At 28.4% G+C, this 27,183-nt stretch overlaps 2 protein-coding genes across 2 annotated transcripts; both read right to left on the bottom strand.

Moving 5' to 3' along the window:
* Window positions 1-64: 64 nt before the first annotated feature.
* LOC135929466 (tartrate-resistant acid phosphatase type 5-like) lies at window positions 65-13,758 on the bottom strand. The gene is made up of 6 exons (XM_065466068.1): window positions 13,578-13,758; window positions 11,498-11,721; window positions 11,162-11,289; window positions 5,229-5,447; window positions 2,012-2,159; window positions 65-907 (listed from the first exon to the last, which is right to left on the bottom strand). The coding sequence occupies exons 1-6, from the start codon at window positions 13,720-13,722 to the stop codon at window positions 665-667; spliced, it is 1,107 nt and encodes a 368-aa protein (XP_065322140.1). The 5' UTR covers window positions 13,723-13,758; the 3' UTR covers window positions 65-664.
* Window positions 13,759-15,868: 2,110 nt separating this feature from the next.
* On the bottom strand, window positions 15,869-26,112 carry LOC135930311 (sodium- and chloride-dependent glycine transporter 2-like). Its single transcript, XM_065467093.1, has 13 exons — window positions 26,034-26,112; window positions 25,797-25,935; window positions 23,719-23,850; window positions 23,513-23,640; window positions 23,365-23,459; window positions 23,169-23,307; window positions 22,787-22,921; window positions 22,499-22,727; window positions 22,203-22,450; window positions 19,778-19,877; window positions 16,803-16,909; window positions 16,235-16,417; window positions 15,869-16,167 (listed from the first exon to the last, which is right to left on the bottom strand). Exons 1-13 carry the CDS (start codon window positions 26,079-26,081, stop codon window positions 16,033-16,035), a joined length of 1,818 nt encoding a protein of 605 aa, XP_065323165.1. The 5' UTR covers window positions 26,082-26,112; the 3' UTR covers window positions 15,869-16,032.
* Between the last annotated feature and the right edge of the window lie 1,071 nt (window positions 26,113-27,183).

Raw genomic sequence — 27,183 nt, 5'->3', positions numbered from 1 at the left:
GCATATATAAAATGTGCTTAGTTTCAAAATCGAGTCTTGTTTACATCTAAATTACAATATAAGAAAACAGAACCTTTTTTATTATTATTATTATTGAGTGTCATCTTTTATCATGCAATTTGAAAAAAAAAATTGTTCCAAGGTTATATAACATTTTTTTTAAAAAAATAATAAGTTTTGTGGAGTAATAACGTTCCATTTTGGCATTTCTTTTAAAATTATAAACAAATATTCATATTTCCATAAATATAACTTCTTCTTTTTTTAAAGATTTTATCGTCGAATATAATTTTTTTTTTAGACATTCATCACTTAACCCGCAAAGCAAATAATAGTAAAAATAAGCTATAATTACGATGAGGTAATATCGCGCGGAAGAATCTAAATAATATATAAAAAATGAGATTCTGATTTAACACGAAGTCCAAAAATCTTTAATTAATAAAATGACAAATTTTTATATTTTTACTTTTATTATTTTATAAAAATATTTTTTTCAAAAACTTTGTTTTTCTTTTATCCAATTCAATTCATAATGTACAAATCAAATCAATTTAAATATATTTTTAGGGGTCTTATAATTTTTTAAAGCTCTGTAAATTTGACTAGAATATAGCGAATTAATTATGTATTTTTTTTATAAAGCTTTTTAATCTCAAACGATTTAATATTCGCGACTCGTTATAACCACCGAATATTTTATGTTCCCAGAACTGTCCCTGAAAGAAACTTTCATGGTGGGCCTAGTGCCGTGATTGATGCTAAAAATGCCGAAACCTCCTTTATGATCGAACCGAAATTTAAAGCATCCTTTAGGATTGGATTTCATGTTTTTGGCGCTTCTTGATAACTTGGATCCGGAACCGATGATGAAATAGTTCAAATTTTGGGAAGGTTCCGCTAAGTGCTTTTTTCGGAATAAGTTAATAAGTATGAGAAGAATAGGAGTTGTTTTAAAATTGTAAGAAGAAAGGAATAATTAAAAACTAGTGCTATAATGTAACATCGATGAAAGAAATGTCGTTACCAATGGCGATACTTTTTTTGAGGAAAATGAATTGTTACTCGCTTCAAAAGGTAAGGGTAACGAAACGCAGTTACTCGTTACTGTAGATTTATTTTTATTAAAAAATAATGGAACATATTATATTTTTATTTTTTTTTTTAAATTTTATAATTAATTTGAGCCGAGTTTTTAATTTCAGATCAACCACTAAAGTTCTTCAATTTTATTGTTGAATTTTATGGTCAATATTGTTAATTTTCATTTAATATTGAATCAATCAAGGTATGTTAATTTATATTCTCAAATTTTAAATAGAATAATAGAATGTATATTAACAACTATGGTAACTTATTTCTTCTGATGAAGATGATTTTACTCTTTTCCCTGACCCCAGCATGAAACATTACAAATATAAAGGAAAGGTTTCTTTAAATAAACACACAACCCAGATTAATTTCCGGTAAAAGATATATAAAAAAATTGAAGGTAATCTGAATGAAAATTCTTTTGTTTTTTTTTTGAAATAAAGACCATTCTTTAAACAAATTCTCCCAAATTGAAATTTTTATATATTTCAACATAACTTTCTCATCTTCCGTGATAGTAACGTTTGTTTAACACAAAGAAAGCTGTGTTGAGCACTAAAGTTGTTTTATTTGATCAAAATTTTTTAAAATCATTTAAAAGCAATTTAGGAATTATTACAAAAAGATCTCCATCGTATATTATATTTATTTTCGCGTAATTTTACTTTTATTATCTTTTTGGGGAAAAAAAACGATTGAAAGAAAATTTATATATAATATTTCGTCTTTTTTTTTTAAAGTAACGAGTAACCCTATACTTTTTGTTAATATCTAGTAACGCCATCTTTCACAAAGTAACAGTAACGCGTTCTTTCAAATGTAACGAATGGCTCGTTTTTTTTTGAAGTAACGTTTACCACACTAATTATAATATCTCTTTTTTTCCCTACTTTTATTTTTAAACAAAATTTATCTTTACCTGAAAACTGTGGTCATGCCCGCTTATATAGGCGGAAACATTATATTTGAGAAGTTTCGGTCTCAGCGATTTGAGGAGACATTTGGTGGGGCCATGACTTCCGGTAGAATACACGGGATGGTGACCATTCACTAGTAAAATATCGGCCCTTTTAATTATAAAATTATATGGTATATAATTAGGAATGATGGTAATTACTAACTAATTAGCATTTTATGTACCATTGAAAGATTGCTCAAATAATGTCCGACATTGAAGCTTTCGCGATACTTGTTAACATTTTAATAAATTTAAAAGAACAAAACTAGGAATCAGAGATCCAGAAAGTTCTTACAGTGATATGAGACAAATACACATTTAGAGGTGAATGGCCTATTAACCGCGCATGAATACATGTATTTTGTCGATTACTTACAATAATTCAGTTAACAAATCTATTATTTTATTTAATTTGCCTCCCCTCAATATACACCTTACTGTGATAATATAGTATTGCAAGGTTAGGTTACAGATGTCCACAAAATCAATATTTATGGAGTATATCTTATAGGATATGATGCAGAAACAGCTGATTGATTTCATATGATTTCGGTGATCGATTCTCAATAAACGCATCTAAAAATTATCTGCTTATGTATTAATTTAAAAATATCACAGAATCATTTTTATAAGGGATATTTTGAATATTTATAAATAATATGGCCACCAATCATTTTGAAGTGGTTAAAAACAAAATAAGGTTATGCAATTCAAAAGATGGACATCAATAAAATAGAAGCCGATTTAATATAAGTTATAGATATTAGTGATAGAGATCGGACCTATTTTTCCAAACCCGGCCCCACCCGGCCCCAATTTGTTTAAATATGGAAATTAATTTTTATAATTACTCAAAATAAAAGAGATATGTTTGTTATATGACATCTAGTTTCTATAAATAAAATCAAATATTTTTATTTTGCATAAAAAATTCAATATAAAATTGATAAATTTAGATATATTTAAATAAAATTTCAAGGCCCAACTCGACCCGGCCCAAATTTTTTCAAACAATATTAGGCCCGACCAGGCTCGAACCCGAATTTTATGGCTGGGCTCGGGCAGGGTACGGGTCCTACTTTTGCAAATCTCTAATAGATATCATGATAACGATTTTTCTATTAAATTTTATGGATATTTTAAATATATATAAACATGGCCGCCAATATATTTAAGGTGCCATAATATAAAACACAATTGATTATTAGGTATTCAAATCATATTGCTACATATCCGTTGTCAAATGAATTATTATTAGTGTAATCCTGGGACATCAGGACCAAAAAATTAGTATTAGGAAATTGGTGAATGAGGCATAGCGTCAGTCGTCATTTATGTATTTTCCATATAATATTCGATAACTCGTAAATTATCATATTATAAATCCTGAGTTATTGAATTGCAGATGTGACTTAGAAGTTTTGTATATATATTGACTGAGACACAGCATCACCCGGGTCAGGAACGGGACCAATTCTTTTTGTGAAAACAACACATTGGACAAGGTTAAGGGTTCGATTAGAACTATGGAAAGAACGATAGGATGGAAAATCCTATGAGGTTGGGAAACACGGGTTTCAAGGTTTCTATCATCTGTAAGAGATATAGGGTAGCCTCGAGATTTCGTTAATAGAAGCCCAAACCTTTGTGCCATCTGTGAGATAAATATTCAGGCTTGCGTAAAAATTTTTCTGAATGATATATTGAGTTAGCCATTTTTAAAAATCGCCATAAATCGAGACGTTTAGCAACACTAAGGGTAGGGCTAAAGTTTATATAATAATAGTTTTGGCTGTTGTAGTTGACCGTCGCTTTATATCATTAAGAGAAATATAGGGTGTTCAGGAGTTTCCAGTACAGTTTTAGTGCAATTGGCGTTCTCGTAAAATATTTTGACTTTTTGAAACGTTCCGAATAAAATCTGAAAGGGACAGGAGCACACATTTTTTATCTAAGGAACTGATATTGGAAACGGGTACCAAAATGTCAACGGAATACTTTAAATTTAGGGTAACTGAAATAAAGTAAAACAAAAAACAAAGAGTCCATTTATCCGGTATCTTGAGGTTAACAAAAATGTTCCATGAGGTTGAACAAAACTAATCTAAAATTGAATAGTTTTGTTCTCAACTAAGATCAAATAAACAAAAGGTGAAAGTAATCATGATCATTTAAGTATATATACAAAAATAACATCAATTTAATATTAAATAAAAATCATTGTATAACTTTTCAAAACACATCAATTTAATATTAAATATAATATAATATATCGTTTTAAGCCTTAAGTCTTCTACAATACAAAATCCATTAATAAACATTGTCACTTGTAACAGATAGAATTGTTTAAAATAAGATGCGAAAGCTTTGACTAGATGACAAACCGAGATTATTTAATATAACCCTGGTATGCCTACTTTATGATCATAGATTTAATAATCTAATAATGATTCATATAAGACGCTAATTGGAAACACTAGGAGTAATTTAAAAGTTACTTTTCACATATAGATCTAGATATCTATACCGACAAATGAGCAAAAGATATCTACCACACTCTTTCATGGAATGTATCAAGTTATAGATACAATGGTGTATGAAAATGTCGGAATAACTGATTTACTCAAAATCTTTAGAAGACATGGAAAATTTTTTACTAATTTAGAATTTTTGTTTTCATCGTATTTAAAAATAGTCTTTGTAATTTGATCAAGGAAATTCAATAGTTTGATTTTGTTTTTTCCTTCTTCATAATCATCTATATTCTAAAATAGCAATCACTTCATATCGCAATCTCATGGATAATTTTTTTTTCTTGTTTGAAGAGAATTGTAAGGAAATAAAAACTTTTAAACTTGAAAAATCTATTACAAAAATGTAATAGAATTAAATATTTTTAATAATAAAAAAAAACATAAAAAAATAAGCTTATAATATCTGAAAAATATATGTTATTTGAAACTGAACTGGTAGATATAACTATATTTCAAAAACTATACAGATGATACATTAAATACAAAGATACAGGAAACTATTTAGACAACCAATTAGTTATAGATGCATGTATAGATATACCCTAACATCTCTGCAACTAGACAATGTTTTATCAATTGTCGAAAATTTAATCAAACAAAAATAAGCAACTAAGCAATGTAATAAATTATATATATTCTATTACTTGGAATTGGAGAGAACCGTGTCTAGCCAAAGGTTCTGTAGAGATCTTGTATAATCGTTAATGTACTTACGACCTTCCCCCGATATCTTTGGAGGGCTGGGATAACACATAACAACGGTGTCTATTATGACTAACTGTAAAGTGATATTCCTTAGATGTTTATTAGTGACTCCTGGGCTTATCCGGTAAATCTTAGTGTAAAATAATTGGGGAAATACCCTATATTTTTTTTTATAAAATGGATAATATTTTCAAACATTTAAACATTATAAATTAAATTATTAGAGAAAGATGAAATTAAAATTTAAATATACAAACCAAAATAGGGTGTCGTCCTAGTTTATCTGTTCAATGAAATTAAGCAGAATACGGCCTATAGATTTAATTTAAATATTGTCATCCCTTTTCTTTATTTATAGATCTAGCTATGTTTTTGTTAAATTTATTTTATACTGTCCTAATAATCTTTAGGATATATATTAATAATATACATATTTTTAAAAATTTTATTTAGACATTACTTTTTATAGTTAATAATGTGAGAAGTAAGATTTGATAATCATTGGAGAAGATAATGAGAGTAGAATATAATAAAAGAACTCTTGACAAGAAGTAAGAAACCTTGGAAAGATGTAATAATTTGTAAAGTAATTGATTAGGAATCCAAAATGAAATAAATTATAAAAATAAGTAATTACCCTTTTAATAATCTTTATTCATAGAATAATCATAATTACGTCCCGTAAGTAAAAGGTATAAACAAAGAAATTATAAAAATTAAAAGTCAAAATAATATATTACAATTTATCTTCCAAAAATTAAAAAGTGGCAAGTATACAATACAAACATCGAAATATCAAATCATAAAAAATATAACTTTCTTTTAAAATTAACATACTCTTTTCCTGTTTTTTTCTTATTAAAAATACGTAAAAATCAGAGTTGTTAAACGCTATTTTTAAAAGTAGCGCGCTACTGCTATAGCTATTTGCCAAAAAAAGAGCTACTTTTAAGCTACTTTTTATAAAAAAAATTTTAGAAACAAATGAAACAAATTTTTTTTATTTTTTTTTGCTTATAATGTAAATGTATAATAAATAATATATAAAAATCAACATTTATAAATATAAAAATATAGTTAGTTTAGATTATAAAAAAATAAGCAATATAAATAAATATTTATTTTAATTTGTTGCATTTTAATAATAATATCATTTCAATATTATCATCCCCAAGTCTAGAGCGACAATCAGAAAGTATAAGCTTTGCTTTACTAATTAATCTCTCGACACTAGCACTTGAGGGCAAGGAAGCTCTAAAAATATTTAATCAGATCAATTTATAAATATAAATAAGTTTTTACCTTCTGTTATATGTCCAACTATCTGCCGTGGTACATACATAAGATATATCTGATAACTCTACTATTAGAGCATCTTTCATCACTTTGAAGTTGTCGTCTATTTTATCCATAAGTGTCTAGCGACATAAAACTGTTGTGCCAGGGGATAAAGTTTTAATCATCATAGTAAATGATGGATTATCAACTAAGGACAATGGCTGAACTCTGTCAATAATAAAATCAACAATTACTTTATCAGCCAATTTTTGTGAAATATTGGCATGTTTATTATCAGTTAATTTGGTTTGGATAGTATTTGTCTTTTTGAATGAAGATTCTCCTATACCAAAATTTTTTATATGTTTCTCTATTTCCTTATAGCAATTGGCGTGAACAGTCTAATAAAATAAATAATATCATAATGTAAAAATAACAATTTACCTTTAGGTGTTTCTTCAGGTTATAGCTACTCGATTGATTTGATGATATATTTTTTTTACATTTTAAGCACAGGAATTTGAATCCAGATTTTGTTTTAATATTTATTTAAAAATTTTTTTCAAATCTAGGGAATGGGAAATCGTTATTAGAGTTATTAAGTACATTTTCTTCCATTGAATCTTCCATGTCTGAATCACTTTCAAGAATTTGGATATCCATGGGCGATGCCATTTTAGATTATTAACACAGATTGAAAATATAAATTAAAAATTGAAAATATATTTAAATTTCCAAATTAAATAATAAATTATAAAAATTATAATTAATTATGATATTATATTTAAATTTTCATGTTTATACTTATATTCATTATATTTTTTAAAAGTAGCGAAGTAGCGCGCTAAAAAATTAAATAATTTTAAAAAAAGTAGCGGCTATTAGCTATAGCTACCAAAAAAGAAAGCGCGCTAAGTAGCGAGCTACTTTAACAACTCTGGTAAAAATCTTAAAATTAATAATATACATTCATTTTGCATATCTATAATATATTCATTTTCCAAACATCATATAAATTCTTCTAATTTTCCTAATATTCAAATTAGTCATATAACTTCATTGTACTCAAAACAAAAAAAATGAATATGCCAGTTAACTAGATAGATAGGGTAATAGGCATAGGCATAGCAAGGATTTCCCTAAGGGGTCGGAGGAATTAAAAAGGCGGGCCTTCGGCCGGGTTACCTTAGTCAATATATAGTTATAAAATATTTTTACAAAATAGGAGGTTAATTTTAATAAAAAAAAATTCTGGAACAAATATGGAATATATTTTCATTAGTTTATATTAATGAATTACTTGTATATATATTAATATAAAAGCATGGCAATGATTTATTCCCAAGTTTTTTTTTTTTTTTTTTTCTCTTTAGCTTTCACCTTTTCTGGTGGTAAGCTCCTTCAACATCTCTCTCCACTTTATGTTATTCGTACAATCTCTTTTATCTATTTTATACTTCTTTATATTGGCTCTAACTTTATGGCCCCATTGAAGTTTTGGCCTTCCTCTTTTACGTTTGCCCATCACTTCCAATCTTTCAACTTTATTTCCTATGTAGTTCATAGGCCTTCTCATTGTGTGCCCATACCACCTAAGTCTGTTTACCATTAACTTAGTCTAAATGGGCACTACCTTTAAACTATTTAGTATTCTTGTACTGCGCACCTTATCCTTTCTTGTTACCCCAGCAATCATCCTCAGCATTCTCATCTCCATAGTTTGTAGACTTCTCTCGTCTGATTCTTTGGTTGGCCATGTTTCCGAACTATGTGATTTATTCCCAAGTATAAGAAATTTATTTATAAAAAGTAAGTAGTCATATAGTTGAAATTCCTCTATTATATAAAATTAGTTACAAAAAATTAGGTAAAATACCACTTTTGCAGACATATTTGACAGTTAGAGAATATATTACAGTTAATATTTAACAAATTTTACTAATCAATGTTCTTGATAATAAATATAGCAACAATTTGCATTCAATTATTTAACGCCATCTATTTATTTAAATAAAAAATAATATTAAAAATTAATCTTCATATTATTCATCCCACAATGTTTTAAAAAGATATTTTCTATGTCCTTATCAATATTTTATAGTTTTCTATAAAATATATAATTCGCTATATTGGTAAAAGTTACTTGATTGTCATATGATTGATAAAATTTGATATACTGTAAATCTACGACATATAATATTCCACTGTTTGTATTGTGCTTTAATTTTTTTATTTAATTTATGATTTAATTTTATCAATAGTTTTATAATTATATTCTACTTTTATTAAAATTACTCACTTTATAAAAAATTATATTTGATATATTATATTATTTAGTAATTTTATAAATCTAATATTATTTATAATTAAAATACATTATACTTTTGTCAAGACTTATCTTTGGCTTACATTCCATTTATTAAAAAACATTTTTGGTTCACTTTATATATATAAATGCTTTTTTCCAAAAATGTATAAATTATGATGAATAGTTTTATAAAAAAATATCAACTTTTACATTCTTTCTTTCAAATTATTGTTTAAGATATATGCATACATTTTTGAGGGTCAGGGAGTGGGGGGAAGGACTAAGGGGGTATTTTTTATTAACTTAAAATGATATCCACAAAAAGTGAAATTTCTGAAGGGGGGATTTCCCCTTGCCCCCCCCCCCTCTGCCTACGCCTATGGTAATAGGTAAATATAACTATATAACTAGATTTTACAGTAATTATAAAAATTACAATAAAATTATTCATAAAAAAGATGAAATGTACTCGTTATTGTTTCCAATGCAATAAGTGGAACTAGCTCTTAAAATAATGTTTACAGTTACCAGATCTATGCTATGTGAATCTAAAGGTTAGTAAGTCTGGAGAATGAATAGCACTATGGTAAGTGGGTAGTAATGTCAGGTTATCATTGGCATAAATATAGTTTCGATCATGATACAGACAGAGGCATCCATGATTAATAATTATGTCTGAAAAAAAGTAGGAAATAAATTGAATCAATAAGAAAGGGTGGTACCATAGCTAAAGTGCAGTTAGATAATCGTGTCTAATTAACCCAGAATACTGGTATTCAAGAACATATTACATACAGGCAAATATCCTATGAGATTCAAATTCCCACATACTAACATTCATATACATCCTCTTTAGCCAAAATAAAAGTTTCCCTTAGCCCAACAAGCACACAGTGGTATATCTGTGGATAATGAAAGAAATTTCAGCTGTATATCGAGTATACTGAGATTTTTTAGGACAGTAATCCGGCACAATTAGCTTGTTCAAACAAAATAAACAAATTTATGTTATAGCTATAATCTCAATTAGTGTATGTCCAAATTTATTTCAAATATATAACTTAATGATCGATTTACCCTAGCAAAAATAAAATAGTATAAGAGAAGAGAAGTCACTTAAAACAAATTCGAAAAAAATTATAGACAACATTGAATTCATATTCATAATCTTTTAATTTTTATGTAGATACTATTTTTGTTTTACATTTAATTCCTAAATAGTAAATAATTATAATAGTATATGGTTATTTTTGTATCTGTCGATTTGTAATTGACAGATATGGACGTTTTTCAATATTTTTCGAGAAGATAAAATATTACTATTATTAATCTTTGTTTTAAGTTTAGTGTCACGTGAAAATATATATTACAATTATATTATCTTTGTTTAGGATTTTTACCAACATATATATATATATATATTATTGTGTATTATATGTAAATAAATTCATGGACATGAAACACTGATTGAAGTGTATTTTAAAACAGATCATATGGAAATGTGGGTTTGGATAGTTATCATCAGCGTCTACATGAGCGGGAGGGGTAGGAACAGTTTGCATCCTATTTTTTTGAGTGGGTAGGGGGTAAGCTGCTTTAATGAGGGTAGGATAAATTTTTTGGGGGGTTATCTATTAAATTTTGAGATGAAATAGGACAAAATTTATTGCTTTAAAAATTAATACTTTTATTATAGAATTATTATAATACATTATAGACCAAATCTATATATTGCAAACAATCATACACATTGTTTTCCAAATAAAACTTTCTGCTATCCTTTTAAATTACATTAAAAAGGTTTAGATATATCAGCAAGCTCATAATGCCATAATAATTAATTCATTGTAAATAATGGAGGTTTTGATTGAATTTATTATCTAAAAAATAAATTCTTTATAATCTAAAAAATTAATTCTTTATAATCATAAAATTAGTTGGTAGAGATAGATTAATTTAAGTTATATTTATAAATTCTCTGAAAATAGTATCAATATAATTATAAAGGTCAAAATAAAAATAAAAAGACACCGCCGCCGAAGGCGGCGGGGATTTTTTAGGGGGGTAGGCAAAAGTTTTTGAAGAGGGTTTGCATCCAATGAAAATCCTATCATGTAGACGCTGGTTATCATTATTGGTATACAGTCTATATTTAGAAAAATAGTAGCTGTTTACGAAAATGATTAGGATTTAAAACAACTCATTTCTCCGGCCCCTTTCCTTCTTTCTCCTCTATCCTTTCTCTTCTTTCTACCCCTGTCCTCTCATTTAGAATACTAGAGCTACCATTTTTGCGAATGATATTGGTACATCATTTGCGCCGTGACATTTCCATAATGGTCATGGTTACCAGCTAGTACGTACCAAGGGATACTATTGAGGCTTGAATGATTGTACAGTTGTTCGAACGATGTCTTTTGTATTTTTATATGATATATTTTTTTTAGTATTTTAACAAATTTGAGTAATATTAAAAAATCTCCTACTAAACTCTTATAATATTAGCACTTCTTTGAATGTACGAAACTAAGCTAGTTACAGATGTTAAATAATAGTATCCAATGAAATCCAATCTTAAAGAAGCCATTGCTCGTACAATAAAATAATATTATAAGTATTTACCTTAAATCGATTATCTGCAACATTTCGCACTCCATGCATATAAAAATTATCACCTAGGAGACTGACAAAGCGTGGAGAATTCAAATTAGACCATTGTTTCAATTCCTTCGCCACATGTCTGCCAATACTAGATGTGTAGGGATACTTTGGAATTCCGCCTATATCACCCATTACTACAAAATTAAAGGTGCCATTATTGTGTTCAGTAACGATAGATTTTGATACTTTATTTGTGTTTATTTTTTAAAAAAAATTTCCTTTCATTATTTATTACATAAAATTTAATGTTGCATATATACTACTCTTTAAAAGTGTTCATAAATAGGAATCATCTGTTGTTCCATTTTTTGGTTCGCCCATCGAATAAATTACATTAATGTGCATTCATATCTTGTAATGATACATATGAAAAATTGGTCGATGTTGAAATCCACAAAATGGCGTTTCAGTTTGACTCCTATATATGTAACACTTCTAATTAACGAATCGCCAATTTAGTGGTATGTATACATCATGCCATAAAATGCAGAATTTTTAAAATTCCAACCAATCGCTTTACAAGAGCCATCCTTCCGAAATGTGTATGTCGTAAGGGGATTCGCGAATTCGAGTTTCGAAGAAAAATATTTAAAACTTAGATTATTTAATAGTGCGCGTTTTTAAATTTTGAAGGATCTGATTTTACCGGGAACCCTAAAGTGTTTAATATTGACAAGTCTAGGTCTAGACTTGCCGGAGGACGATTCCGACAAATGCGTTATAAAAGGATTTAATTGCAGTGAATTTTCTAAAACCCCGAGTCATTGAAGACTCCTGAATTTGTTATCTCTATAACATATGGTAGATAACTGGGGTAAAAAAAAATATACACATTATTTTAAATAAAAGCCAAACAGAACAATATATAAATCAATATGTTGCCCAATCTCTCATTCTCAAAATAAAAAAAATTATAGCACTATGCTAAGAGTAAATGAAATGGTTAAGCACCAAAGGTAAAGTCTGAAATTGAACATAACTTTCTTGTCTTATTGAAAAGAATATGAGCGATTTTAACATTTATTTATTACTTGTACTAAAATTTCAAATATTCTTCATCTTTGCCACCATTTTAAAACTTTTTTGTTTCATATGACATAAAAACTAAAAAATTTTTTACATGATGTGGATCGGATTAATCGAATATCTTTTTTAATAGCTTTAAGTAGATGGAACCTTTTAACCGTTTTACATATAGCTGCTTCACCCCCAAGGGGTTTATTTTATAATAACTCGCTATTACACGTCTTCTGAACTAAACTATAAACTTATAATAACTTTTAATTTATAGCAATAATTTCAAGGAACCTATGTAAAAAAAAATTAAAATCATAAGGCTAAAAATGCAAGTAGCTATTTATAATTAATTTTTCAAAAACCATTTTTTGGCAAAATACATATAACCCATAACATTCGCCAAATAAAATGAACATACGTACGAAATTATTATATAAAAAAAATTTATGGTTTTTATGCCAAATGGCGAAAGTTATTTGCGTTGACATAGTTTACCTAGACAATCACTCCAGTCTCCTCCATATGGTACAATTTGGGTCAAATGTCACGTTATCAGCAAATTCGCGTATTGCCAGTTAAATAATCCAAAATAATTTGATATTTTATGATTAAAATTGTCTGAAATTTATTGGATAGGTTATTCTACTCTACACATATTCGTCAAATAAAAATTTGGCAAAATCAGATTATTAAAATGTCAAAAAAAAAGAACACTTACAAATGATTGTGCTATTTACCATCTTAAAATCACATGTTATATACCGCGTTTTATTTAAATTTCAATAATCTAATTTTTTGGAGATGTATTCCAAGCACATGTTGAATATCTACCCTATAAATCTTAGACAATTTTATAAGATACGCTATGCTAAGGAGATACGCGTATTGACTAATTACCCGATTTCGCAACATATATTATACCTCAAGAAATATCTGATATAGAATTTTCTTATTCACATCTAGAAAAACAATTTATAAAAACTTATTTATCATCTAATTTATATAATATATTCCATTTTTGTACCTTCTGTCTTAATGGAATGATTGGTGGCCGGAATAACTAATTGTGCTTGACCTACTACCAAATTTTGACCATTGGAATTTTTGATTTCAATAAATAAAATCCATAATAGCCATCTCATGGTATGAATTTTAGACATTTCATCCATTATTCGAAAGCATAACCTTAATTTGCCGCAAGAAAGCAAAAAATTTTTAATGCCAAATTCGATTCTACATAGTTTTCATAATTAGCATTGTTGTTATCTTTTTTTAAAAAAAGTTTTTCTTATCTTATTCACTGATGACAAAAAAATATTATGTTGAGGAAGATTCATCCTTTATGATTCTTATCAAAATTTTTACAAATTTTTGATTGTTCTTCCATTGTTTGATATTTTTTTTTGTGCAATTAGATAAAGATATGCTATTTATTCACTTAGAAAATTATCATTTTCCTACTTAATTTTAATGTCTAAATAAAAAAAAGAAATTTACTATTTTAAATAAAATTATCCAAATCTAGAATCTAAATAACTTAAAATTTAATAACATAATTTGTAAAAAATGGCAAATATTTATTTATATATTTTTTTTTCCTAAGGAAATGTCATTATTTAAACAGGTGAAAGGTAAAAACCAAAAATTTTAATCAAAAAATACCTTTTTTAAATACGTTCATAAATTTTCCGAAATATTTTTATTACTAAAGCAAAAATTTAATTTAAATGTGATGGTAGGTTAAAGCTGAAGTGACCCAGTGCCTCAAAGTTTTTGAGGACAATTTAGAATTAAGTGAGCAATCACATTCCTATTTTCTTCGAGAAAGAAAAAAAAATTATATATATTCCATCTCGGGATATTTTTAAATATACCAGGAAAAGGTCAGTGAAATTTTATAAAAATAAGTATTTAACTTCCTTCAAAATATAATTTTCAATTTTCAACTTCTGTATTCGTTGTTAAATTAGGACCTACATCACAAGGGTACAATTTACACAGCCCGGCCGGATTTATTTTAAAAAAAAATTTTCGAACTGCGGTTTTATATTTTTTAACCCAGCCTGGGTTTTTTTTTAAATATTTTATATTTATTTTTAATTCTTATAGCTAATAATGGCGATTTAAAATATTTGATTTTAAAATATATAGTCCGGTCTGAGTATATTTTGAAAAATTAAAATAAGGCCCGGCCCGGCCCGTCTACCCGATCCGGTCTTAGGGTCAGGCCTGCAGGTCTCTGTGTTAAACAATTACAAATATAATATTTATATTGGCTTGGCTTGGCTTGCTCATTTATAAATATTAGTTTTTTTTTGTCTTTAATTCCACAGTTTGTTTCACATAACAAAATTATTATATCCCATATTTTATTTTTAGTGTTATCATGATTTTAAGATTTGAAATTAATATTATATAATGAAAGCTTTAAATTTCGATGGATGATTTTGTTACCAAATTAGTACTATAAGGTATTTTTCGACACTCAAATTTATATTAACGCCACGGCACAAATATAATTGTCAATCCTTCAAAGAATGCCTTAATTAACTTAGATATGTGTAATAATATATCTATATTTTGTAAGATAATATATGTCTATATTATAAATATTGATAAATAAATAAATTGTATATATTTTATTAATCGAAAAGAACGAAAAAAATCAGATATTTTTCTTAGGAACGTGTTTCCTGGAGGAATTAAAAAAGGGAACTGTTTTTTTGTCCGGTAATTAAGCATTTTAAACGCTAAGGTTAACGCATGCGGTGAAATTACCGCTTGACGTTAGGAACCATTTTAAAAAACGCAAACTGTGTTTTTCAGGCGCGTTGGACTAAGGTCAGTTCTTTAATAGTACGTTTCTTTTCGCAAGAAAGCTGACAAATCCAGATAGCAGTAATAATTGGGATGGCACTAATTCCATGTCTTAATCACGACGACATAACAAAAATATTTAGAAAATAATAATTAAAAAAAGGATACAAAATCACCCTAGAGAAGAGATATATAAAACTCTTTTTTTTTGATAAATTACACATTTTGGAAATATTATTCCCAAAAGTAACTAGTTACTTTTTTTAAATATGTTAAAAAATATATAATATATATCTCATTCATTATTTTTTTATTGTACGATGAATTTCTTAATATATAAAATTATTATTTTTTTGTTATAAATTATAATGTCTCACTTAAATCGGGAACACCCGTGGTAAATATTTCTTTAGTCTATGAAAGCTTATACTTTTATTTTTTGGAGAACAAAAATATCTCCTTTCTTTCTTTCTTTCTTTCTTTTTTGTTAAAGTCGAATAAAAATTTATTAAGCCAAATTTTAATATAGAAAAAAAAATAATAATTAAATATTATACATTGTGGTTACAATTTGCATGGCGCAAAAACAAAAAAATTATAAAATATTGATCAAATTAAAAAAAATTTATATAAATATTTTTGACTAAATGTTCGGTGGGCATTTAATTTTCATCTTGCAAATTCGTGAGCGCCAAGGGATTGTCGTGTCCTTTGTCGTGATACCCGGGTTCATCGCTCGCGGATTTCGGTCTAATTTCATCGAAGGAAGGCGAGGGTTTTACCGCATTATGGAATTTCTACACATTTCGTAGGCGTATATATTTTTGAGAGTTAAGATTTTGGATTATTTTTTTATATATAAACTTCCGTGAAAGAATCTCCGTCAACTTTCCTCATTCGCAAATATGCCCATAAGGGGATCTGAAAAATAATGACGCAAAATAAGGTCCAACCAATAAATTGAGCCCATACAGGGTAGACATAACTTCCCGAAATCAATCTTCGTTCAATAAATATGCTTTGCACAAAATACGCCCCACACACAAACTAAATTATATATATATATATATATATTAAAAAAATATATCCATTTTAGGCCTCATTTGTAGTAAACGCGTTATTTTCAAGCGTCGCGTTATTCAACGCAGCGTTATGACAGCTGATTCAGTTGGTAGAGCTAAAATAGAGATAATTATTTTATATAATATTTAAGATAAATCGTTTACCTTTATTATTTTTTATAATCGTATCTCACATTTTTTTTTATCGACGCATCGCCAAATTTTATCATAGCGTTATCGTCCTAACGATTTATATTTATAAATTTATATCTATTTATTGGCCTTAATTTTGTAATAACGCTGGGTTTAAACAACGCAACGCTTGAACATAACTCGCTTACTATAAATGAGGCGGCTAATACTCATTTTACTATTAATCCTGTAGGTGCGATATATGCCCATGATATTTGCCAATATCTCTTGTGCGGCAATTCGAATCCTAGCATGTAAGATATATCTTTGGTAAATTTTTCAAATCCTACAATATAAATAAAAAAATTTTTTTTAAAAATACTCACAAAATCCGTTACTGTTTGTGTAAATAACTTATTATTTCTAAGTAGTAGGGAGACCGGGGCAAAACGGAACACCTTCATGAAGTAAAAACCCACAAATGTTTTTTTTTATAAATTGCAAGATAAGACATTTAGCCGGTCAAATTATGCTCAAATTAAAATCATAATGTTTTGACAATATTCACTTCATTTGGTAAAAATAATAAATATAAAAATAAATATGCATATAATTAAATTCTATTATATTTATGATTCGATTCATTTTAGAAATAATGTTTCGTTTTGCTAATATAGTTTTTGTCATGCAATCCAAGTCGTAAAATCAAATCTCCAATAACTGTATCTTATTAACTTATTCATCACGTGACTCTTTTGATATTCTGTCCTCATCTTTCCCATTTTTTTCTTTCTCATATTTAATAAATTTTATTTTTTTTTTAAAAAAAAAATCACAATTTTTACAATTTCTATATTTTGTTTTATTCGTTCGACTTTCAATTTTTTAAATTTCTGTTATAATGTTGTATACTATTATATGTTCGATGGTGTAGTTATCATTTATATGAGTAAAAATAAATTACGAGGCAATGATTATCATTTTATTTTTAACTTAAACGTAGATTACATGGGCGTGCGCAACTAGGGGGTCGGGGGAGGGCCAATCCCCCCCTTCTCCAAAGCCAAACTTCAAATGCTGGTTAATAGTGCGCACAAATTGAGCGTCGTTTTAAAAGCTGCGTTGAAAGCGCAAATAATGCCTTTTAAATGGCCTCTTGCAAATTGGTAAAATTACCGCGTTAGCAACCATTTAAAATAACGTAAAAATAGGTTTGCTATTTCATTTACCTTGTTTTTATTCTTCGTTTTGTAATATTATATAAAAATGTAATATAAACAACTTACATATATCCTAAAAAACAAAAGGAATATTTATAAATTAAAGAAATAAAAAAGGCAGACGATAATATAATTTTCAAAGACAGATGCTTTTTTTTAGAACTTATTTAAAATTTTGAATCGACGGATATTAATAAAAAGACAACCTCAATTTAAACAAGAGACGCCTTACGTTTTTTTTTATTTAAAAATTACGGCAAAACGTAAACGCTCAATTTGTGCGCACTATAAGATATTTTTCAAAAATATTACTTGTTTTTATTATTATAATTCACACTTTATAATAATCAACCTACCTCTCTTATCGTATATATATATATAAATATTCCAATTACTCTGCGCTCCTACAGTTAGCGTAAATACGCGGTGGAGTATACAAAATATAACAAATTGTGAATGCAGGATTCAATGACATATTATAATAATACCTAGTCTGACGATTCATTCATTAAAATGCATTTTTAAGCGTCGTTAAAAGGCAAATCAGCTAGACCCGCCATTTTGGTAACCCATATAGTAATTATTCTCATGTTAAAAAACTACTATTAAATTGATAAACTTGCTTCCTTATTATCTCGATGATCAAGCAATTCTTTTAACAAAGTTTGCGTCAGAGATAAAAATAAATTGGCCTCTAGTTTAAAATTTTTAATAACGATATGGGTAATCAAATTGGCGTCCCCAGCTGTTTTCATTGATGTACACTTTTAATGAATGCATCGCCAGTCTAGGTATTATTATATGTCATTGGCAGGGTTACATGTATTTATCCCATTCACAACATAAATAAATACTCTACTAATTTATTATACGAATTAGATTTCAGATATTTCAAAAAAAAACACTCTTTTGATTAAGACTATTTGAATATATGAACGCATAATATTGGAACTTAATGGAAATTAAGGCAAATGTAGATGACGAATTTTCATAAATTATATGTCGTTGCTTATGTCAAAAGCAGATCTCTATCGATTTAAAATTTGTTCTAAGTGACTCGCAGCAAGGCAAGCCCATCGTTCCAATATTAATATAGGGTCTCATTCGAAGAATACTATATAATACTCTTTATTTCCCACTTGGATACTTTCATAACTCAAAATGGATGGAATGTTCTTGGTTCAGACAGCACTTACAAATGTGCGAATATTATTACCGCTGTTCAAAACTATTTCAAATCTTGATACAGAAAAAAAAGAAAATTAAACATATGGAAGATTTTAATAGTGAGGATATTAGAGAATCCCATGAAGCATTACTAAATGCAAAACTGAGGTCTAAAAGGTTAAATAAGTTTGATCAAAATTTTACGGTAAAAATACAAAATAATAATCATTTTACCTAGATCTTCCCCCTAATGTTTAAAAAAAATGAATATGATACAACACTACAATCCGGGAATTATATAAAAGAAAAAAGTATAATTTAAAATAATAATTTAAAAAATTTATAAAGAAGCTTAATAAATAAGTGTCTTGAAATGGTAGCTTTTATATAAAAGGGAACTTTATGACGATATAAGGGACACACTCAAAAGAGTGCTAAATGAGGGCATGTTTTAAATTAATTGCCTCCTAGTTGATAATCATTTCTCAAGAGGCAGTCACAATGTTGTTATGAGTTTTGCCTATTTTCCCGCCAAGGAGAGGGACCTAGTAGAGAATGCTGATATAAATGACTGGGGTTCAATTCAACTAACGTACGAGCCGCTATATTAATAATAGAAACAAAGATATTCACGTGTCGCTTCTCAATTAACTCTAACCTATTCTTTAAACAAGTTAGTTATTTTTTCAGTAACTATCTCGTAATATTTTGTTGAATTTTATTAAATTTTAGGTATATTATGTTTGTGAAAAGTTATTCTAATTCTAATTTTTAACCATTTAAAATGGGAACATAAGAGAAAACTATATAAATATAAAATAATGTACCGTACAACCACATTATAGCCAGTACTTCGACAATGCCAACAATCACGCAACATATGTTGGCGCAATAATGATCCATAATATCCAAAACGAGCATGCCACCCTATATTATAAATCATAATTTTTGACATTGATCGATATGATAATTTTATATTTCTTCTTATGGATCCATGGAGTGTTTTTTTTTTCATTTTTCAAATTTCGCATCATAGGATAATGAACTGATCAAAATTATATTTAAAAAGGGGGGGGGGGGAATAGTATATTTATCACTTTATATATAATTAGGGCGTTTTAAAAAAAAAATAATTTGAAAGATCTGATTATGCCGGAAATGTATTAACAGCTGGTGTAGAGTATACATTCTGTGGGTGAATATTAGACATTTTTGTCATGAAGGACAGTCCGGTGATAGATGGGCATCTTTTAACTCGTGGCAGCTACTGCTTCAAATCAATAGAAATTTAATATGAATGTGTAGCACAAACAAAGCCCTGTAAAGTAATTTTTTCCAATGTCCAAGTCCGACCCGAGACCGAATTTTAAGAAATTTTGTATCCCGGCCCCAACCGAGCACAATTTTAAATACAAATTATAATATTCAAAGAAAAATTAAAAATTACGTGTATTCATTCATATATTGTCACCTTAAATAAAAATATATTTGATTCCCAATTTTATAAATATAATATTCTTGGGCATTTAATTTAATAGATCTTAGATAAAGCAAAAATTATCGAATTAAAATATTTTGTAACTATTATAAACAGATTAACATTCTAGATTTTATGTTTGCTATGTATTTTATTTTATTTAACCTGGTAGAATATGATGTATGTGAGTAAAAAGATGGAAAGAAGGAAGCGCCCCATTACAAATCACAGTAAATTGTTAATTTGGGAAATAGAAACGTAAATAAATAAGTGAAGTGTGGTGGATGAAAAATGAATGTGATTCTGATTGACATTTATATAAAACAAAATTGTTATTGAGGATATTTCCAATATTTAATATTCGGGAGGCAGCCCGAACCCAAGTCAGGTCGGGCTTTGGACAGCTAGAGTAGTGCTCTACGTGCATATAATAAAGATTTACTTTGTCAGGACCTACAACTACATGTACCAGGCACGTAGCCCTTGGGGAGATTTATCAGAAATATATTCTATCATGTTTGGAATACCTGTCTTATGAATTGTAGACAATTTAGCTGTCAACCTTTGAGCCATTTATAATTTATAGAATAAATGTATGGAAAATCGAGTATAAATTATATAAAGTTTAAAAGTTTATGAAAAATTTGTCTGTAATTCATAGGATAGGTATTCCAAACATGATGGAAACATTTCCGGTAATATCGGATTTTTATTCAAATTTTTTTAAAAACGCGCTCAAAAAATGATTTAAAATTGAAACTTGCTTTTTGATTAACGTTAAACATAAATTTATTAAGTTTTAAATTTTTTTTTTGCAATTATTAATATTTTTTATTTATAAATATTACATTTTAAATTAAAATAGGATATTATAATTATTGTGCCTTATTTTAATCAATATTTTTTTTTCTCGCGATAAAATCCAAATGGCTTAAATATTTTCTTAAATAATAATAACCATCTTTCCTTATTTTCTTGACCCTTCGCATCCTTTAAGGTCATTTACCCTGCTATATTACATTTTGTGTTGTTAAATCGGCTCATTTAAAAACGGTTATCTCAATATTTTACTCAGAAAAATATTACGCGAGCCTAAAGATTTTTCTCGTAGATTTCTCAAAGGTTCTGGACTTAGCTAAATCTCGAGGCTTAGACAATGTTTTTTTCTGTCATAACAAACACTACGTTGACCAAAACTTAACTTCAAACTCTATAGCCACTTTATGGCGGTAGGCCTCTGAGGAAAAAGTGCCAAAATATGAGATAAAGGTGCAATAAAGAGTCAAAAAGAAGAAAAAAAATGTCCAAAGATAAACTAAAGTCATGACAAAATATCTAATAATTCCTGATTTTTTCAGGTCTTAAATGGAGGTTTCCCGACTTTAAAAAAAATGGTCCAACCCTGTCTTTGGCTTCGGTCTTATCAGTTTCCGATCCTGTTTTTTATTTCATATCGGTCTTTGGTCTGGTCTTATTTCGGTTCCTTCCATCCTTGACCTTCGCTAATGTAGAAGTACCTGGGTCCCTTTAGACATGATTAAATACGATTTCTGAAAATCAGATCTTTCAAAAAATTTTTAAAAAAAATGCGTTATTAATAATTTAAGTTTTAAAAATTTGTTAAAAGCCGAGGGTTCATCAAAAGCCCTCAATTTGATAAACTCCTAATCCTGATCACTTAGAAACTTTGAAAAATTTATGCTCTAACCACTCCAGCGATCTAACCGATGAAATATAATAGGAGGTTTAATCGCGGTGCGTATTCAATATTTTACCCTAGTCAGGCAAGGGAATCCTAAAATAAAGCACCCAAAGCATAGGGCGCCACATATTAACGATTTGTTCTTCCTCGGAAAATTGCTAGGAAATTGATCGTGCAGAGCTGCCTGAACCGTTTCTATAAACATTATTTGGCTATCAATGCCCAGCGTATATAACATGATAAAGAAGATCAGATTCCAAAACTGAGGAACGGGTAGTTGCGAAAGAGCTTCGGGATACACGATGAAAGCTAAACCGACACCTAATTAATTTTTAAAATTTTTGAGTACAACTTGCTTAGTATTTTTACCCCCAGCGACAACTTTATCGACAGTTGTGTGCTTTAATTTTGCCATGAACCCGAGAATGGAAAATATTACGAATCCCGCCATGAGACTCGTGAACGTGTCCAATAAACTTACCATGATTGCGTCCCTGTGACAGTTGTTATTGAAAGAGATGTAACTAGATAAGGTCTGGAGACCTCCCATAGTCACGCTCAGTGAAAAAAACATTTGCCCGGCTGCTTTTTGCCATACCTAATTTATTTTTTTTAAATCCAAATGTAACTCGATACATAAATTTTTTTTAAATTTACGATAGGGCTAAGTAACTTTTTGAATTCTGGATAAAGGAAATACGATATACCAACACCGGATCCCTTCAAGGTTAATCCCTTTATGAGTAAAATTGACAGTATGAAATAGGGCATAGTAGCCGTCACGTAGACAACCTAATATGTGTGTTAAATTTCCAGATTACGTGTTATCATAATTACGAGTAACTGGCGTAACAACCTTGACAGATGTCATTAGCGGCACTCATTCGATAATTCGAGGTGGGGGGGGGGGACGATTAAGGCAAGCCTGGATTAATTAATTAAGGATTAGGTCTGATTTTGTGATACAGAAATTAATCAGAGGACTACCGTACTTTAGTTGTTACGCCATCGATGATGATTATAGAATTTTTATGTATACTTTCCCGGTAACGTTTACTCCTTTAAACAATATTAAAAACACAATGAGCCAAGATATGGCTAACCATATTAGTAAATCCATTTTAATCATGCCTATATCATCAATCCCCGACGATTTATAACTTTCCAAAACTTTGCGTCTAATAAATTTTATAATAAAAAAAAAATTAGATAATAAAGTTTATTCGTTTAAATACTCCCAATATTCTTCCGTAGGAGTCGTAGCATTTTCGGGCCTGAATTCATTGGGATTGGTATAATTGAATTCCAGACAATTCGGTGTATTAAAACTCTAAGTAATAATATAAACCTTTAAATTATGAATGATTTCCCCTATTAAATTACATTTCCGCAGTGTGTCCACGGCAATTTTTTTTGTAACGAAGCAAAGCTGTAATATAAAGTAAAAACCATTATAACGTTATAGTAGATGGCCACGTTAATCGAGATTAGAAGCATGGCAAATCCACAACCTACAAGTAATAATGAAAAAAAATATAATTTTATCGCTTATAATATCCGCGAATTTTTCTTGATAAATTTAACGAAACCTTTCGCTATGGGTACAAAGTTGAAACAGCCTGGTGGTCCCTGCCTAGTAAATTGTCCCATACCGAGCTCCATCAAATACATGGGTTTGCCAATCGTTAATAGCATAAAAAGATAAGGAATCAGGAAAGCGCCTGTTCGAAAACAATTATACGTATATACATATACAATGTGACGAGAGAAATAATCTAAAAAAATATATTTTGTATGTCATGAGCCGATTGTTTTCTAATCTTGTATAGGTGTAGCCAAAGAGGAAAGCGAAGAAAAATCGCCCCACCCCTTCTCTTCAAAAATTTGCCTGTTCTTAAATATCATATCAAGCTAATAAAAAAGAAATCCCCCATACATCTCCCCTCAAAATTATATAGAATCACTAATATAACCTATAATACGTGAACCCAAAGATATAATAAAATTTATGGGGGAAAGCCTACCCATTAGCCCCCCCCCCTTCTTAGAAAATTAGGAGTACGCCTATGATTGTATGTTATTAATCTAAAGTTATTCTTATAAAAATTAAAGTCTTTTAAAATATATAACATCATCATCCCATTAAAACGGATAAAACAACACAGCAACATGGGGGCAATGGTGAATTTCTAGAGCCCTCTATCGGATTATAAATATATCCAAGTATCGTATAATAGTATTTTTTATTAGTCGTTACTTTAGTCTTTTTTTTTATATATATTTCAACTGTTTTATTATTGTATAAAGAGGCACAAATTATAATATAAAAGATTAAATAATATATAATACATTTTTATTTTGTGAATGATATAGTTATAATAATAATAATTGTTATATTTTTTTAAAGAAAGTGTTTCTTCTCATATTCACTTTAACACAAAAATAGGTCATCACATTTAAAATCAAGTTCTTTAGTCTCCTTCTTTATTAACATATTTAAAATTTTGACATGATTCAGTGTTGCTGTTTCATCATAGAACGCCAATGAGTTCTAGCCTTGAAAACGTTATTTCAGCAGTACAAGTCCTAGCGGAAATCGCTAATAGTATGATAAAAATTTTACACAAATCGAAACAATTTCTTTTCTTATTTTGTTCTTTTAATCAGGGTTATGACGTACCCTCTAAAGAATTGCCAGATCTAAAACTTCACAATAAATTTGCCTATAATATTCATTAAACTGTCCCGAAATGACGGTATGATAAATTCGAAGCCTCTTCGAATCTTAAAGGTGTTTTTATTTCTATCGCTTAGAACTAGGTTCCTCTGAAATTTAATTCCTTTGGCTTTCTGAACTTCTCTCCAAAAATTATCGGAACTGTCGCCTTGTCGCATTGCATCAAGAATTTTGATCAAGATTTTTTATATTATATTTAATTTGTAAAATAATAATATTCTTTCTTTCTTTCTTTCTTTCTTTCTTTCTTTCTTTCTTTCTTTCTTTCCTTCCTTCCTTCCTTCCTTCCTTCCTTCCTTCCTTCCTTCCTTCCTTCCTTCCTTCCTTCCTTCCTTCCTTCCTTCCTTCCTTCCTTCCTTCCTTCCTTCCTTCCTTCCTTCCTTCCTTCCTTCCTCTCTCAAATATTATTATCGTTATTTTAAGAAATATTATTATCGTTATTTTAAGAAATAGTTTTTGACAAAAGACTTCGTTTTGCTCGTACAAATATGGCGCAAGTTTCCGATTCACCCGTCATCGCTTACCCGTCACTTTTTTTTGATGGCTTAATCTATGACAATCAATTAAAAGATTCTTAAATTTCACACAAAACGGCATTTTATTTTATTTTTTTTGACTGACTACCAATATTAACTTTTATATATATATACATACTATACTTATATATAATAGAAAATGGATAGTGTAATGATTTGTAATATAAGGTAAAGATTAGTATTGCTAAAAAAAACACGATTCGAGTCGATTTTTAAAAACGATTCGATTAACATTATAACCAATCAAAATAATATTGCGTAAGCCTCACGATTTTGCGCACATATGGCAGAAAGGTTTGGGTTTCTTAGGTTTCTACTCGCCAAATCTTGAGGCTTACAACGATATTATTTTGGTATAAAATGTAACACTAGTTAAAGATGGGAAAAATTAAACCTCCGCCATTTTCGTAACACGTTGTCGGAAAACGCCAAACATTCCCGATTCCGACGGAACATCCCACGCACGCCAAAATAAATTCTAAATGACTGCTCCATTTCTGTCTACCGATATATATATCCTCCTCGTACGCCGGCTTCGAGAAATTTTTTTGCGATAGCGGAAAAAAAAAATGTAATTTACAAAATAGGATATTAAATTTCAAAATTCTGAAGAACTATATATAATACATACCTCTTCTTTCCCGAATAATTTTTGCACCTTTTTAACGACTAACGCCATAATGTTAAATGAATGATAAGACTAAAATAACATAAATTGAAAATGTAGAAAAGTTATAATGTAAAAGTATACATATTTTTTTTTCTATTAAATTATCTAACGTTCTTTTTTTTTGTTTTTTGAAATAATTCTATTTTTATTTTTATAATAAATTAAACGAAATTACTTGAATTTAGGACTTTAATGGAAAATTAATAGATATTTAAATATTTTCTTTTTCGATTTGATTGATTTAGAAATCTGAGACACGCGAAATTACGCGTATTCGTAAAAAAAAATTTTTTTGAATATCTTATAAAGGTTTAGGTATATAATGAATGTTTTGTTTTTAAATTTTAGAAATTTTATACGAAAATATTCGTAATTAAATAAGGTCATTTGCAATATTAAGATTTTGGCAGTGTTACTAACTCTCAGTATTTTTATCCAGAAGAATCTTATGCAAGTCTTAAGATTTTGCTCAAAGATGCCATAAGTGTTTGTACATCTATTAACGAAATCTCTCGAGGCCTAGAGAATATTCTTCTGGCTAAAATGCGGCTCAAAGAGAGCCGTTTAGCAACACTAGTTAAAGTTATTTCCTGTTTAAAATTCCTAAAATCAAATTATGACAAATATTATAAATGATAAGATAATGCAATGGTAGGGAGAGTATTTGAATAAAACTTTTCTATAATCGTTTGAACATATATTTGTAGGGTTACTTCTATTACGTAAAACAAGAAACAATTAGGAAAATGTTATTCCAAGAAATAATGTTTTAAAAATAGATTATTTTCTTTTATTAATCATGAAAATAAAATGTTTGATTATTATTCGTTTTAAAAAATTGTTGAAAAATACCAAACCCAAGACTTTTAGATTCATCACTTCGTACTATATTTAGCAGAGTTGTTAAAGGATCTAGGATAGATTTTTGATTAAAATATCTGTATCTAGATATTATTTTAGACGATATATCTGTATCTAGATCCATTTAAAAAGTATTTTTTAACAACTCTGATATTTAGGCATTGACTAAAAATTGAATAATTCGGCTCAAGGAAAAATTTGCACCCCAAAGGAAATTGGCAAAGCATTGAGGGGCGAGTTTATATAATTA

Source organism: Gordionus sp. m RMFG-2023, chromosome 5, assembly GCF_954871325.1.
Source record: "Gordionus sp. m RMFG-2023 chromosome 5, tfGorSpeb1-WG-v2, whole genome shotgun sequence".
In the NCBI taxonomy this organism is placed as follows: Eukaryota; Metazoa; Nematomorpha; class Gordioida; order Chordodea; family Parachordodidae; genus Gordionus; species Gordionus sp. m RMFG-2023.
This window is presented reverse-complemented; position numbering and strand designations above follow the sequence as displayed.

What these genes read in the sequence shown, in the direction of transcription:
- LOC135929466 (XM_065466068.1), bottom strand. Translation starts at nt 13,722, where the DNA reads ATGGATGAAATGTCTAAAATTCATACCATGAGATGGCTATTATGGATT. An exon ending in TCATTCCATTAAGACAGAAG is followed by an intron (nt 11,722 to 13,577) that starts GTACAAAAATGG and finishes ACACAAATAAAG; the next exon opens with TATCAAAATCTATCGTTACT. An exon ending in TTGCAGATAATCGATTTAAG is followed by an intron (nt 11,290 to 11,497) that starts GTAAATACTTAT and finishes AAAATACAAAAG; the next exon opens with ACATCGTTCGAACAACTGTA.
- LOC135930311 (XM_065467093.1), bottom strand. Translation starts at nt 26,081, where the DNA reads ATGGCGTTAGTCGTTAAAAAGGTGCAAAAATTATTCGGGAAAGAAGAG. An exon ending in GGCTATAATGTGGTTGTACG is followed by an intron (nt 16,910 to 19,777) that starts GTACATTATTTT and finishes TTTATATTGTAG; the next exon opens with GATTTGAAAAATTTACCAAA. An exon ending in TCGCACCTACAGGATTAATA is followed by an intron (nt 16,418 to 16,802) that starts GTAAAATGAGTA and finishes TATATAATTTAG; the next exon opens with TTTGTGTGTGGGGCGTATTT.